We start from the raw sequence: 16,170 nt of genomic DNA on the forward strand, positions 1-16,170 counted from the left end.
CCCGCGGGTCCCTTGGTCTCCGTGTCCCCTGTGCTGTCAGTGGGCACTCACCGGGGGACTCGGAAAAGCGCTTCTTCCCCTCCCGGAGGTCTGCAGAGGAAGGCTGGCGGTGAATTTGAACGGGCAAGTCGCTGAGCTTCTCCTCCAAGGTCCTTTTTTCTGAATCTGAGCTGCTTAACTTGTACCTCTGAAACATCTTACTTGGCTTTTGCCTTGTGATGGCTCTCTGCACAAGTCTGCTTTTCCAACGTTTTCATCAAAAACAGGGTATTAATATTTTGGGAAAGGGCAGATAGTTGTTTATAATGCTTTGGGGTAAAATTTCATGAAAATGAGCAAGAGCAAACCCAGATTAACTACTGTCTTTTTCATGTTTCAGAAATGGCACATAATAATTGTTAGTGTAAGGCTCCTTAAAGATCTCTTTTGTGATCCCCAAATACTGCATTTCCATACTTAAATTGTATTTGTGGATGTAAATAGACCGAGAAATAGTTTTCTCTTTGCTACTGTTAGTTGCTGTTGTGTGTGTTAAGATGCACTGTGGGAGCACAAACTCCATTTGATTAGAAATTAATAATCCCAGTGTATTTTGTTGTAAAGAGAAGACATGAAGCTTTTTATTGCCCAGGTGGCAAGCAGGGAAAATAAAAGGTAACATTACGTGTCATTTACTGATATATTATTTTCACTTGCCTCATGCATCCTACGTTGTTCTGCCTTATATGTTGAGGCACAGCTCCAGGATGAGGAGCCCCAGCTGCTCACTTAACAAGGGTTTATAAATTACATTATGTTCCTCATATTCACTAGGATTTGTCAAGGGGAACATTCACGTTCTCCAAAAATCTGACTTGAAGAGGTAGTGAAAGGGCACGAATTTGCTAAGAATTTGTGTTGAGTGGTATAAAACCCTTAGCAGAAGTAAGGTGGAGTGTTTTCAGCGTGCACTTGTTTCATCCAGTCCCTCAGAGCAGTTTCTGCAGCCTGCTGACCGAGCAAGGCTGGTCCAGAGTCTTGAGCAACGGCAGTTGCAGCGTGTCTGAGGCGTCAGGTGGCTGCCTGTGGGAGGGAGGCATTGATTAGAGATGTGCAGCTTCTCCCTCAGCCAGCAAACGTTGCTCTGCCCTGGGGGACCAGGTCTCCTGTGAGCCCTTCTCCAGCACTTCTGCACCCCGCGGGTGAGGTGATGCAGCTCTTCCCTTTTGTGCTGCCCTCTGCTCCTTGGCTCTTTGGAGGCTTTTAGGGACAGGTACCTCTTTTTCCATTTAATGCAGTTAGTAATTTATCTCTCTGCTGCCATAAATAAAGCGAGGTATAAAGCAGGACAGAGCCATTTAGAAATTTAATAAAGTCCAAAGGCTGTAGTTAAATCTGACAGATCCTGTTTCTGGTGTCTGTGGTTGGGTTTATTTTGGCATGTTGTTTGTTTGTTGTTTGTTTGTTTGGTTTTTTTTGCCTAACTTTGACCTCTTTTAGTTTCAGGATAATTATATGTAGAGAACTCTGGTGGAAACTGAGGTTCTGCACTTAGCCAGAGACATCACCTGGACCTCTCTTGGGTGTCCTCCCTGCTCCTAGGGCAGGCACAAAGCACGTTTGTGGGACCCAGTGCTTTGTTCTGCTGGGGTTAGCCTGGGTACTAGAAGCACTTGCAATGTTTTTGTTGGGTAACAGGAGAGTCTAGGTTTTCAACAGAGTTGTGAATTCTATTTGTATTGCTCATTTTTTCTTTATTGATAGTGAGATTGTGAATGACTTGACTTTGACTTCATCAAACTTTACCTTGCTTAAACTATTTTACTTAAAGACTGCTCTTACCACATTAAAAAAAAAAGTTTAGAAAGATGAATCTTGAGTTTCTCAGTCACCTTGTGTTTGATCACTGTTTAATTTTCCTTTCCATAGGAAGTAATTGCTGTTAGAAGTAGAAATTGCTTCTCATCTTGTTATTTCATTGACTTAATACTAACAGTAGTTGACTTCAAGGAAATAAGATGTTTGGGTTTTAACTTGCACACAGGCAACCCAAGCGTTTACCCTAAAATTATACCTGAAAAAAAAAGCATACAAGGGCTTATGTCTGTTCCCAAATACTGGTTTTTAATTATCCCTTGTATGCCTCCTGCTCTGTGGGTGGGCATTGCTCCTCCACATGTAGCCTCTCACTGCTGCAGAGCCAGATCATTCCCCGAGCTCTGCTGCTCCCAGGGATGGTGCTAACACACAAACAAGGAAGTGCTGCTGCCTTGTGTGCTGCAGAACACGGGTCAAAGGAGTGAAAGGGAATAGAAAATGGGAGTTTGTAAAGGTAGGAAGTGGTAAATGGTAGTGGAGAATAGAAAAAGCCTTCACAGGTTTAGTTCAAAGCCAAGGCTCTGTGTAAGGTGAAGCCACTTCAGGTGATATTCCAGAACAGAAGTTGAACTGGAGAAGCATTCTGGCTTCTTGAATCTGAAATACATAGCTGCTAAATTGCAGCCCCCCCTGCTTTAATCTGGTTGCATCATCAAACCCTAAAAGTCCTTACTAATTGATGGTGAAGGTGTTTTATACATGAAGCAATGTATTGGTTAAGAATAAAACTTTTTCCTCTCTAAAACACTGTGTGATCCATAACACAGTTAGCATCTCACTTAAAAGAATATGTCCACAATAACCTCCAGTGACGAGTTATTGATTAGCAGTTGTTTCCCTTGCACTCACTGGTGATAACTGAGATCTTCAGGGTCAGCTCATAAAATGTATGTTGTCACCTAGGAAGCTTTTGAGATGTTACAGAAGTTTTAGACTTGTTGTTTCAGCTGCATCCTGAACCATAACTGTGATAACCCTTGGACAGCAAGGTTCTCTTTTGAGCTAATGCACATATGTAGCAGCTCACAGCCAAATTATTTCCTTACTTTGTAATTTATTTTTTTTTAATACAATAGTAGTGCAGTTGTGAAGGCAGTTCAAGTTGAGTCTGTACCTGAAATGCTTTTAAATTCACTTCTGTGCAGACCTTACTGGAGGACAGATAGCTCTGTCTGCAGTAGAGAGTTGTGTCTCACTTCAGTGGGTTGTGCTCACAAAACACACTGTAAGTCAAGTGCTTTTTGAAGCTTTGTTTGCACTTCAGCCTGGTGGGAATATGGCCCTGGAGTTACAAGGATGTCTTTGTTCGCCCTGTATGGGCTGAGCATTCCTGAGGGAAGAGCAGAGGTGATCACTAAGAACTGCATTTCAGTACCATGGCATGAGAGAATGTGTTCTCTTGGGTAGCCTTATAGTGTTTTTAAAACTAAACTTTTTTTTTTTGAGTGTGCAGATGAGCCTGAGAAAGGACCTACTATATGAAGCTTGCTTAGAATATCCTCTTCTGCTGATTCCTAATTCTCTTGTATGTCAGGTGACAGTTCTGTGTGTCTGTAATCATTGAATATTTACATACAAATATTTTTATATTTCTAATAACTCAGATCTTGTAAGAACAGTTGAGAATTGGGTCTGTAATCACTCCTCAGGTAGAGTTGTCTTATTTCTGCTCGTGGCAGGGATGAGTTATTGTTACTGTTCCCTACTGACTGTAGCACAATATGGTGACTTCTTTAGTAACAGAATCATAGAAGGTTAAGGTTGGAGAAGACCTTTGAGATCATCAAGTCCAGCCCTTTAGATGAGTTAGCTGGTCGTTTGAGGACCTTAGGAGATGCATTAGAAAAATAAATCTTTAAAATCAACTTCTCAGACTACCTCTTATGTTCTTGACATCATTAAGCTTTATTTTTTAACTTTTTTGACTTAGAAATGATAGTTAAATTCTCCCACAGGCTAACAGAAATTTGCAGTACCTGAGTCTTCACACAAAATGCAGTTAAAGGAAAAATATATTTAATCTATGGGAAAGTTCACCAATTCAGTGGTTTATACTGGCTTGTCTTATTGTTCATTAAGCTTCAGCATTTAGTTTTGTGCAACATTGAGGTAAACATGTTTTTTATTGTATTCTTACATGGTTTGTGGGATGTCTCAAAATGAAATCAGAAACTTTCAGACCTTCTGTAACAGGGAGCAGTTCTCAAATGTCATCAAAGAGCAAGAAAATTTAGTTAATTAAACGTTGTTAATACTTAATGTAATTTCATTTTCCAAGATAAGTCCCCAAGGTAAAAAAACAAGCACGTTCTTAACTTGAGCTGCTGAGTGAACTGTCATATTTTGCTGTTGTTTCCTCTGCAGCCAAACATGGAGCAGTTGAGTGATTATTTTTCTGGTCACAGCCTTCTCTGTCACTTGGAAAATGGCATTATTTCTGCAAAAGTTTTAAAAAAAAATACCTGAAATTACTACTTTTGCCCCCTTTTCCTCTCTGTTACTTACCAGTTTATACACCAGACAAAAGAAGTCCTTTGCATTAGGTGTTTTTTTCTATAAAATTAATTTAGTCTTTTTTCTGGCCTCATTTTCATGAGAGAAAATCATAATCTTCAGAGGAGCAGAAATTAGACTTTTCTGAACGAGCTGTGGAAAAAGCTTGATTGGGTTCCTAGGGCTAACTTCAGCATCACTTGTTTTTGCTAGCATAGGTTAATATATGAGTATAAATGTGGAAAAACACGTTCAACACCCATGTCACTGGGGCTGGTGGGCTGATGTCCTCTGTCACTGAGCCTTCCAGGAGCTGGGAGATCTTTCTCACTTGCTTCTCCCTCTAGTTTCATCTCATGCACCAGTGAGTCAGAGCTTGCTGCATGTGATTAAAGGATGTCAATTGTAATGCAAATTAAATAATAAATGTCTGAACACTTCTTGAAAAATTCATAGGAACAAATACCTGAAGTTCTGCTTCCTGTTCAGCCTTGCTCAGGTTTTGACATTGGAGTTACTTGTGTCCAAGTACACCATCTGTTAAACCCCTGGTTTGATTTCAGTCCTTGTGGAATGATTTAAGAACAAATGTCTTCGTTGTTTTTGGCTGACAGCAATGAGAAGAGGTCAGTAGAGTTTCACAATGGAGGCCAGATCCATAGTCATTGGTGTGGAGGGGATGACGTGCAGCTCCTGCGTTCAGGCCATCGAGCAGCACGTTGGGAAGATGAATGGGATCCACAACGTTGAAGTAAGTAATGCTGGCCCTGTTTCTTACAAAGCTTTGTTCTTGTCTAAGAAACCATGATGAATTCTGCCCCAAAGGAGGAGACTGTGTGGAAAAAAGCATGTTCTGTACCTTCCATGAGCAGCTGGTGTGGTGTTACGAGTGCAGTGGTGTGTTTCTGGTATGAGAAAACCAAGTGGTTACTTTACTGCAGTGGGTGCTAAGTCATCTGTTACTTTTAAATCATTTTCTGTTTTACAATTAATTCAGTATTCTGAAATAATGAGGAAGAAGTCAGAAAGGCAAGAGCAGGAAATTTTTAAAAAAGATAAAGCCAGAGCCCTAGTACTTAAAACTGCTGAAAAAAGCAAACTGTCCTCCTTCTTTATATTGGATAAATGTCAGTGTTTGCTCATAAGCCTCCAGGCCTCTTCTGGCCTTTCCAAACTGATAGTACAGAGAGGCCGCTTGCACAGGTTCAAAAGCAGTCAGTTGGCTTGTGGTGTGCAGTTAATCCTGTGGTGGTTGACCCATCATGAAGAATAAAGCTGTTTTGTTGTGGCTCATGAAGTAAGACTAGCAGATAATCCAGGTGACAAAGGAAAGCTGCCTTAGCTCTGTGGAGCATTAGGAGTTGCCTTTCCTTTCTCCTGTCCATGAAGAAATAAGAGAAAGAGCAGCAGAACTGGACTTTTGTACTGTTAACAGAGCTACTTGCTTTGCCCTTAATCCAGACTTCCTCAATCTGACTTAATTTTAACTTTTTTTTTTCTTAGCTCAGAGGAAATACCAATATTTTGTTACTATTTTTTCTATCATGGGCAAAAACTCAGACTGTAGATGATTGCAGGGTGAGCTGCTCATTCCTACACCATACATCATTTTACAGTGGGTTTGGTAGTGGAAACATTTTAAAAGCTGGGAGATTGCTCTTAGTTTTATGCCTGAATTTGTGCTGAGAATATACCAATGACTTGAGATAGAAGAGATTTACACTAACTTGGAGACAGTGTGCATCCCATAATGTCCTTTACATAAGGAATGGAGCAGGTTTTTGAAGGGACTGTATCAAGAGTAAAAACTTGAAACATATTTAGGTTCTAAGGTAAATATCCCAAAGCTGAATGCTGTTTTCTAAAACTACTCTTGGGAAGAAAATATATTGCAAAAACTTAGTCTAAGTAGAGTAGGACTATAAGAAACTTTAAGAGGTCATATGTAGTCATTATCCTCATTACAGCAGCAGAACTTCAGTTTAGCCAGATCACTTGTTTCAGAAAAATCTCTGAGAATAGTAAAACAGGGAGTTGTTTAGTGATCAGGAATTAGGTCAGCAAGGGACATGAATGTTCGATGGCCAATGCAGAAAAACAGAGCTGCTTTTAGGTTATTTTGCCTCCAACTGCAATGAAACCAATAAATGGCCATGTTGCTAATTCTGCTGAGGCCTGTAATTGGGACAAAAATGAAGAAAGGTGGTTCTTAAAATGATTTAACTCATCTAATTTAATCATGACTGTGGTCTTTAGGTAGTGCTTTTGCCCAGAGGAAAGGTAGAATTGAATGATAATGTGTTGAGCCTCTGGCAGGCATTGGCTTTCCCATTTGGAGACTGCAGTAACTGTGTTTGATATATCATCAGTTGGGAGCAAATTAAATTGAGGATATTTGTGCCATCCAATGTGAAAGGTTAGGACCCAATCAGGATGTCTCTGGATCACCAAGATGTACAGAGAGAGGAAAAACAGCCTCTTTTAATACCTGTCATTTCAGAATTGAGTTTTATTCTGTGAAGCCTGATGCACTTTATTGCTCACAGCCTGTGCCTGAGGTGCACAGAAATCCTGGACTCCTTTCACTGCTGCTTAAATGTGTGGGTTTTTTCAAAGAGTGTTTCCTTCCAGCCCTGTAGCCTAAGGGTAATTACCACTAACTGCAGAACTGTACATGGGATTAGAATTTTTTTTTCTGTGGGCTGTTTTGCTTTTGGGGTTTAATTGGCTTAGTCATCGTAATTGAAGAGTGTTTGGACTCTGGAAGTTTCATTTAATGTGTTGATGGTGTCTGGCTGTCAGAAGTAAAAGTGGCCAGACAGACTTGTAAAGGATTTTGAAACTGGTAGAGGGGAAGAATTAAAATCCTTTCTAGCTGTGCTGTGGCACAGGTGAGCAGAAGTTATTTTGTGGTGGCTATTGGTAGGGCTTTGCTCTTCAAGGTGAGTAGTGATGGATAGAACTATACTGGGCAAATATGAACTAATATATGCAAGTAAAAACTGGTTTTGATCTCACAAAGGATATTCTTCCTCTCTTAGTCTTGCAGTTTACTAAATTGTTTGGGTTTTTATTTCCTTGCAAGGTATCTCTGGAGGATAAGAATGCAGTCATCATTTATGACTCAAAGCTGCAGACTCCAGCGGCGCTGCGGGAAGCAATATACGACATGGGGTTTGATGCTACCTTAGCTGGGGCAAACCCACAACCTGTTCTACCTGACACTGTTTTTCTTACAATCCCCACTCAGTCAGCTCTAACATCTAAACAGATTTGTCATGTGCTACTGAAAAATAAAGGCATCGTGGATGTTAAAATATCCTCTGATCAAAAAACTGCAGTGGTGACGTTCATTCCTGCCCTGATCAATGGCCAGCAGATCAGCCAGATGGTCCCAGGAGTAGATCTGAATGTCTCTGTGCCAGATACAACACCTGGAACCTGTGAAGATTCCAGCTGGTCTCAAGCAAGTAGTGTTGTGCTGCGTGTGAAAGTAGCAGGGATGACCTGCCATTCCTGCACCAGCACCATTGAGGGGAAGCTTGGCAAGCTGCAAGGAATTCAGCGGGTTAGAGGTAAAACCTTAGTGTATTTTTATGCCAGCTGAAGTTGCCCGTGCTGTTCTCTGGTGGCATTGTGGAGAGATCTTGGGTTTAGATGAGACAGCTTAGCGTGACCATTGCTCTTTGTGGTGCCAGGTATTTGGTTACACTTAGTCTGGACTTTCTTCACAAAAAGGGCCCAAGCTGTGGTGGGGGTGTTGCTGTTCCCTGCGTGACAATATTCAGTTGTTCCCTTGTATTTTGATAGGGAACCTGACATAGTAATTTTGTGACCAGTTATAAGAACCTGCAATACAAGATGTCTTTTTTTCCTATTGTAATTAATATTGGTTTATATTTTATTTTCAATTAAAAATGAATATTGGCATATACATGATTGTATCTAAAAGGAAAGACAAAATGATCTGTATAAATAGGCTTGGCATAAATATATTGCTTTAGGCCCCTGACAAAAGGATAGATGTAGTAAGAAATAGCAATGCCATTTGTGAAAGTCCTGGGGAAAGGGAAAAGAAGAGTTGAAAATTGTTGAAGAATGGTTGAAGAAATAAATTGTTTGATATTTTCCAACCCAATTGCATCTCCTTTCCATTGCAGTTACAATTTTGAGCATTTACAGCATTCCTGGAAAGGTTTGACAAGATCTGTTGCTCTAAGGGCAATATACTTACTATGCTTAGGCCAGTAATGCACCCTGATTTTTTTTTTTAATTGATTAATTTGCAGTGTCCCTGGACAATCAGGAAGCTGTTGTTGTCTACCAGCCTCATCTAATTACAGCAGAAGAAATAAAACATCAGATTGATGCTGCAGGTTTCACAGCATCTTTCAAAAAGCAGCCCAGAGCCCTCAGGCTCAGTGCTGTTGACCTGGAAAGGTTGAGGAACACTCAGACCAAAGGCTCCAAGGCAGCACCAAAGGAGAACTCCACCATGACTGATCCAAAGACAGTTGTTTTCAGAATTGATGGGATGCACTGCAGCTCGTGTGTCCTCAACATCCAGAGTACCCTATCAGCACTCCCTTCGGTAACCAGTGTCCTTGTGTCATTAGAGAAGAAATCTGCTGTTATAAACTATAACCCAAACTTAATCAGCGTGGAGGTGCTGAGGAAAGCCATAGAGGCAGTGTCTCCAGAGACCTTCAAAGTCAGCCTCCCTGACCAGTGTGGAAACGTGGCACTTTTCCCCACGCTGGCCTCTCCCCTGAAGCCTCCTCATCCAGCTCTGAAGGATGCTGGCCAGCCTCTTACTCAAGTCGTGGTGATGAATATTGAGGGAATGACCTGCAACTCTTGTGTGCAGTCCATTGAGGGAGTCCTGTCCCAAAAGGCAGGGGTGAAATCAGTTCGTGTCTCTCTCACAAACAGTAGTGGGACTATAGAATACGACCCTCTGCAGACCTGCCCAGAAGACTTGCTGTCCTCCGTAGAGGATATGGGATTTGATGCATCTTTACCAGGTAATGACACATTCAACTTTTAAATTTCAAAGGATTATGCAGCTCTGTTTAGGATTTGGTGCCACCCAAGATGATATTTAGCAGCTGACATATACTTTGTGCTTGCCAAGAGAAGCTTTATTTCTTTATTGCCAATGAGATAATTAAATATATGTGCACTTCGCTTAAAGATGTTTGAGATCTCTGGAAATACAAATATGTCAGCTAAATGCTGATGTTTGGCTGGTGCCCCAGTTTGCTACTGTATAATATCCATGGCATGAATATGGAATCAGAGCTTTGCTAGCTGTGAAGAATATTGTGGGGTGCTTTGCAGAAGATTCTTTAATAGCAAATGATCAAAACCTTGGCTCCTGTGAAGCAGCTGGTGAAGGGATATGTGACCAGGCTCAGGCAGGACTGAGGAGGGGCAGGGTTCTGGGGAGTGGATCACTCCCCCGTGGTGGGATGGGGAAAAGAAGGGCAGGGGAGCAAAACTTCTGGGTTGAGATGAAGGTAGCTTACTGGGTAAAACAAATGTTCTTTGTGCAGGCAAAGGGGGGAGTTTGTTCATTATTTCCACCATCAGGCAGGTGTCCAGCCATCTGCAGGAGAGCAGAGTTCCATCATGAGTAATGGTTACTTGGGAAGACAAACACCATGACTCCAAACATCCCCCTTCCCACCTCCCACAGCTCCTGAGCTCCATGTTGTGTGGTCTGGGGTGTCCCCTTGGTCAGCTGGGGTCAGCTGTCCTGGCTCTGTCCCCTCCCAAACTCCTGGCTCCCTCAGCCTGATTGCTGGTGGGGTGGGCTGAGGAGCAGAAAAGGCCTGGGCTCTCCAAGTGCTGCTCAGCAATAACTAAAACATTGGGATGTTCCCAACGCTGGTTTGTTGCAGATCTGAAAGATGGCACCATGTGAGGTACTGTGAAGAAAATTAACCCTGACCTAGCCAAAACTAGTGCAGGTACTTATTGTGATGACAACTCTACAGCTACCTGAAAAGAGGTTGTAGTGAGGTGGGGGTTGGTCTTTTCTCCCAAGTAGCCAGCGTTAGGATGGGAGGCAATGGGCTGAAGTTGTGCCAGGGAAGGTTCCAGTTGGATATTAGGAAGAATTTCTTTCCTGGCAGAGTGGTGAGGCATTGGCCCAGGCTGCCCAGGGAGGTGCTGGAGTCCCCATCCCTAGAGGGGTTCAAAAAATGTGTAGATGTGGCACTTCAGGGCATGGTTTAGTGGTCATGGTAGTGTTGGGTTGATGGTTGGACTTGGTGATCTTAGAGGTCTTTTCCAACTTTGATGATTCTACAGTTCTGTGACTGGTACACTAAAAGTAGTGGCACAGTGGGAGCAGATGGCTGGACAGTAGAATGCAGAAGACTCAGGATGAGAATACAGGTGAGCATTAGTAGGAAGAGAGGCTTCCTGAGGAGACAGGGAATCTCCATTTCATGATCCAGTAGGATTAAATTTGGAGAAATCCAGTCTGTGAGCTACCTTATGGCACTAACTGAAGAAGTGATCGGGTGCTCCTTTCACACTGCTCCTGCATGAGCACTGCCTCTCCTGAACTGCAGTAAGGAGCAGGTGCCTGTAGTCTGAGAACCCTTCTCCCTGACTTCACTTAGGAAGCATGCCCACAACCTGTATTTGTGGCTCATCCCTCACTGAAGTGGCTGTTCCTCCTGTCACAACTTGCCATCTCCTTTTCAGCACAGGCAGAAGTACCTGGAGCACAGCTGGAAGCTCCCAAGGCCCAGCCTCCCCCCAAAGGGTCCCCAGCCCCCCTGGGCAGAGCAGAGGCAAAGGCTGTGTCCAAGTGCTACGTCCAGGTCACGGGGATGACGTGTGCCTCCTGCGTAGCCAACATTGAGAGGAACCTGAGAAGAGAAGATGGTAAGATACACATTGGTGTCCTCTGTGGCATTTCCAAGTGGAGCATCCATCTGACTCCTGTGCAGCATTTTGGATGGGGGGGTTGTCAAGAGAAGCACCTTTGCTGGTGTGTTTCATGGTGAGAACCTTGTCTGCTCACTGTTGGTTCATAGGATGAAAACAATGAAGGCTGCACTCCCCAAAGCAGGAGTAGGAGTGCTCCAAAGAGATCAAATATGGATCCTTCTGAAACTAAACCAGGTTTTTTCTACAGAGGGTGTAGCCAGGTCTGCAGCTTCAAGGCAGAGGTGATGTGCCTGTGTTAGGCAGGGAGCTATTAGACAGGGACAGTAAAGAAAGGGATTAAAGAGACATAAGGTAATTTTAGCTCTGCAAGTCAGGACACCTGTTTCTGTCTCCTGTCAGTGTGATGATTATATATGCAGGAAGAAATAGTTGCATGACTATGATGTAATGAAGAGTCATTAATGCAGGCTGTGTTTAATGATTGTAATGAAGATGGATGTGTTCCAAGTTAACCTGGGATTGATTTTTTTAATCCTAGAAAACAGCTGAATCTAAACCCTTTTAATTTGTGTCCATGTTGTTACATCTGCCCTTTCTCATACGTGTTCTTTCTTGAAGGAAAGGCTTTTAGAAATGGTAAATACAGATCTGAAAAATATGTAGAACTGTATTTTAGAAGAATTTTTAAGTAAAAAGAGATCATCTTTTCATATAGCATGAGTTGAATATTTATCATTAGATTGTTGAAAACTTACAACTCATGGAGTAATATTTTGGTCTCTGACACCTACACTTAGGTACTTTGGTTGCATTGTTGATGTATCTTCCAAAAATGATGATGTTTTTCTTTATATGCACCCACAACGCGGCAGCTTTCTCAGCTCCAGCAAGCTGCTGCCGTGCCTGGTGTTGCCAGCAATGCAGTGGTTCTTTTCGACCTGCTCTGCCACTGACACATGCTGTGTTGCAGGAATTCACTCCATACTTGTTGCCCTCATGGCTGGGAAGGCAGAAGTGAGGTACAATCCTGCTGTCACCCACCCTTCGGCCATCGCCGAGCTCATCCGGGAGCTGGGCTTCGGGGCGGCCGTGCTGGAGAGCTGTGGGGAAGGAGATGGAGTCCTGGAACTTGTTGTAAGCTGGGCATTCCTTTTATTTCCTGCTTGTGCTTGAGTAAGCATCCCCTTCCTAAAGTGTTAAGCATATAATAGAGCTTAATTTAAAAAAATAAAGAGCCTATGAGGTATGTATCACAAACTATGTCTTGTCCCGCAGACTGCTGGCTAACTGCTATTACACTGGAGCTGGAGAAATATTCCTGTGGGTTTTTTGATTACTCTGCCTACTGCAGGAATTTTTTTTTTCCCCCTAGCTGAGTGTAGCTCAGTGTACCTCAGCTCTGAGCAGAGTTTAGCAGAGCTTAATAACCTTGTCTCTGTGCTGTGCTTCTCTGTAGTGCTCTCACCCTTAACTAGAGAGCTCCATCTCACTGCTTCAGACCCCAGAAATACATGATAATTCATTCAGGGTGGTCATAAGCACTCTTCCTGCTTTTAAAGATGCATCTACTGAGTGACCTGTGGTTTTGATACAGGAAGGCACCTTTGTTTTTTTACAGGTGAGAGGAATGACATGTGCTTCTTGTGTACACAAAATAGAGTCCACGCTCATGAAGACTAATGGTGTTTTATACTGCTCAGTAGCTCTTGCCACCAACAAAGCACACATTAAATATGATCCTGAGATCATAGGCCCTCGAGATGTTATACAGGTGATAAAGGTAAGCTTCATGAAGGCACCAAATCTCATAAAATATCCAGTGTCCTCTGAAGAGTTACGTACCCCAGAAACAGAACCATCTGTTCTATTCTTCGTGCAGATTTCTGCAGATGATGTGTGTGTTCTGGCTCAGAAGCAATGCTCTGTTAGGACTTTGCCTAAGTTTTTAAATGTCAATCCTAGGAAAGCCAGGCTGTCGTAGTTGGAGACACCAGCTATAGGCTTGCAGCAAAATAAGGTACATCCATGAGTGTTGTAGCAGGAGAGAGGGGAAATGCGTTTCCTGCCTCTCTCCCCCAATTTTTTCCACTCCTGTGCTTCAGGAGTAAGCATTATGCAAAGCCCTGTTCTAGAACAGCATTTTCATGTTCTAGAAAGGTTGGTTTCTACATCAGATTGCTTTCTGTCTTTGCAAGGGAACTGAAAAATAGTAAGAATCATACCTGAAATGTTAATAAAGTAAATCAGAAGCTGAGGTTGCACAATCAATAATCTGGCAATAACTTTGTGAGTACAAAGTATCTTCAGAAATTAACTGTTGTTTTTTTGTTATACTTGCTTCCTTAGGATTTAGGTTTCACTACTTCATTAGTCAAAAAAGATAGATCTGCTAGTCATCTAGATCACAAACAGGAAATAAGGCAGTAAGTATTCCTGAACATTTTATAGTTTCTATAAACAGCTGAATGTTCTGTAGACTCTGTAAGGATTCTGTAAACATCTTTGATTCTTTTTTGATGCACAGTGAAGCTATGATTTGTTTTTCTATGTCTGTGCAGACTTGCTGGCCAAAATGTTACCTGACTAAAACTTCTTTTTCTTTTTCTCACTCTGAGGTGGAAAAGGTCTTTTGTCGTGAGTCTCGTTTTCTGTATCCCTGTCATGGGGCTGATGATTTACATGATGGTGATGGACAGTCAGCTCTCAGATGCTCACACACATCACAACATGAGCAGTGAGGAGATGGAGGCCCTTCACTCCTCTATGTTCCTGGAATACCAGCTCCTACCAGGACTGTCTGTTATGAACTTCCTGTCATTTTTACTCTGTGTCCCTGTACAGGTAAGCAGCCATATGACAGCTCAAGTCTGTTGGGCTTAAACACTCCAAATGGAAGGCAATCTAGAAATTTGGTTCAAAAAGAGTGTAATTAGGCTGATTGAAATGCTCTTGAGGTTGTTAGGTGCTTCTGCTATTGCCACAAAAAGCAATGCTGGGCACTGTTACAGGCAGGCTGGTCAGTGCAGAGGTGCTGTGCAGTCCAAGGCTGCCTGCCTAGCTGTACTGGTGGGCATGGGACAAGCTGGGGGAACTGGGAGGAGGGGGAAGGACCTGGGAGTACTGTGGTAGAGAACATAGCCCTTGGCTAGGGCTGGGATTCTGTTGGGGAAGAGGTGGAGAAGACAAGACAAATAAAATGGGTGTCTCCCTCTCTCAGGGAGGTGCTGCTTCTGTGTGTTCTAAGTGTGTGTGTGTGAAATACAGCTGATGCTCTTCTTACAGATGTTTGGAGGCTGGCACTTCTACATACAGGCATACAGAGCTCTGAAGCACAAAACTGCAAACATGGACGTGCTGGTGGTTTTGGCAACCTCCATTGCATTCATCTACTCCTTTGTCATCCTCCTGGTTGCAATGGCTGAGAAAGCAAAAGTAAACCCTGTCACCTTCTTTGACACTCCTCCTATGCTCTTTGTGTTCATCTCCTTGGGCCGGTGGCTGGAGCATGTGGCCAAGGTAAGGAAAATAAAAGCCTATGATAGCTACAAGCTGCAAGATAAGAAGAATTTTGGACTATTGTGTACCTTAAAAAATAAAATAAATAATATAAAAATCCCATGAAAAAGCTTTGCTAGCTTCTTTTAACCTCCTTTGATGTAAAGTCATCTTCAATAACTGAATGAGTAAATGTGTAAAAAGAATTAATATTTGCAGACTTGTGTGCAGAAAGTGTTTTCTTAAAGCTGCAAGGTGATAAGAAGAGTTTTGGACTGTTGTGTACCTTAAAATAAAAATTAAAAAAATCCCATGAAAAAGCTTTGCTAGCTTCTTTTAACCTCCTTTGTTGTAAAGTCATCTTCAATAACTGAATGAGTAAATGTGTAAAAAGAATTAATATTTGCAGACTTGTGTGCAGAAAGTGTTTTCTTAACAGGGTAAATTGCAACCTATGCAGTTGTCATTTACCCAGTGATTTTTTTTTTCAATAGCATAGTCAGAAAAACATGAAAATTATTATTCTAGGGTAAAACCTCAGAAGCACTGGCAAGACTAATTTCATTACAAGCTACTGAAGCTACTATTGTTACCTTGGGCCCTGATAACGTTCTTTTAAGGTATCCTGCTTTGTCATTTGCTTTTTCTGTTCCTTTTTTTGTTGTTGATATGCTTGATTCACAGCCAAATGTTACCATTCTATAGAACTATGAAGCAAATAACTTCAGATTTGCTGGCACATTTGCCAAATATAAATATTAAAATGCAGAAAAAATTTAACACTGCTCTTAGTTGTTTTATTGGTATCTTGCTAATTTTTGCTGTGATAAGAAAACTAGTGGATTTTCTCAACTGGAAAGTCAATAAAATGATCAAATTTTAGTGCTCCTTAAAATGGCCTTTCTTCTGAGAATTTTTGTGTGTTAATGTCAACCATTGCTCTGTGTATAGTGACAATTCCTTTTGCCTGGATGACTTCAGTTAACAGTCTCTTCCTAAAAACACTTGTTCTAGTGAAGAGCAGGTTGATGTGGAACTGGTTCAACGAGGTGACATTGTCAAAGTGATCCCAGGAGGCAAATTCCCAGTGGATGGTCGTGTGATTGAAGGACACTCTATGGTAGATGAATCTCTCATCACAGGTAACAGCTTGCTTTTTGGCACTGTAAAGATGTTTTCCTTTAAACGAAGCTGAAGAAGGGAGCTTGAAGCTGATGTTCTGTCTTCTAATTGCATGCTAGGACTTAGTAGCTGTTGTAATATTGCTGGAAAATATCCCTAAGGATCTGTTGTTGGCCTTTCCTTAGGGGAAGCAATGCCTGTGACTAAAAAGCCTGGCAATACAGTCATTGCAGGCTCCATTAACCAGAATGGATCCCTGCTGATCTCAGCAACCCACGTCGGAGCTGATACGACGCT

The 16,170-nt window shown here is 42.1% G+C and overlaps 1 protein-coding gene across 1 annotated transcript; it reads left to right on the top strand.

The window, feature by feature from the left end:
- Window positions 1-4,993: 4,993 nt before the first annotated feature.
- On the top strand, window positions 4,994-16,165 carry LOC103782505 (copper-transporting ATPase 1-like; the record flags this gene model as incomplete). Its single annotated transcript, XM_008950275.1, has 11 exons — window positions 4,994-5,101; window positions 7,436-7,925; window positions 8,640-9,374; window positions 11,068-11,250; window positions 12,227-12,390; window positions 12,875-13,036; window positions 13,603-13,679; window positions 13,872-14,097; window positions 15,280-15,371; window positions 15,766-15,893; window positions 16,059-16,165. Coding segments are annotated over exons 1-11 (2,472 nt in total), but the record flags the coding sequence as incomplete, so codon positions are not given.
- Window positions 16,166-16,170: the final 5 nt, after the last annotated feature.

Source organism: Merops nubicus, unplaced genomic scaffold (genome assembly GCF_000691845.1).
Source record: "Merops nubicus isolate BGI_N331 unplaced genomic scaffold, ASM69184v1 scaffold7512, whole genome shotgun sequence".
Classification (NCBI taxonomy): Eukaryota; Metazoa; Chordata; class Aves; order Coraciiformes; family Meropidae; genus Merops; species Merops nubicus.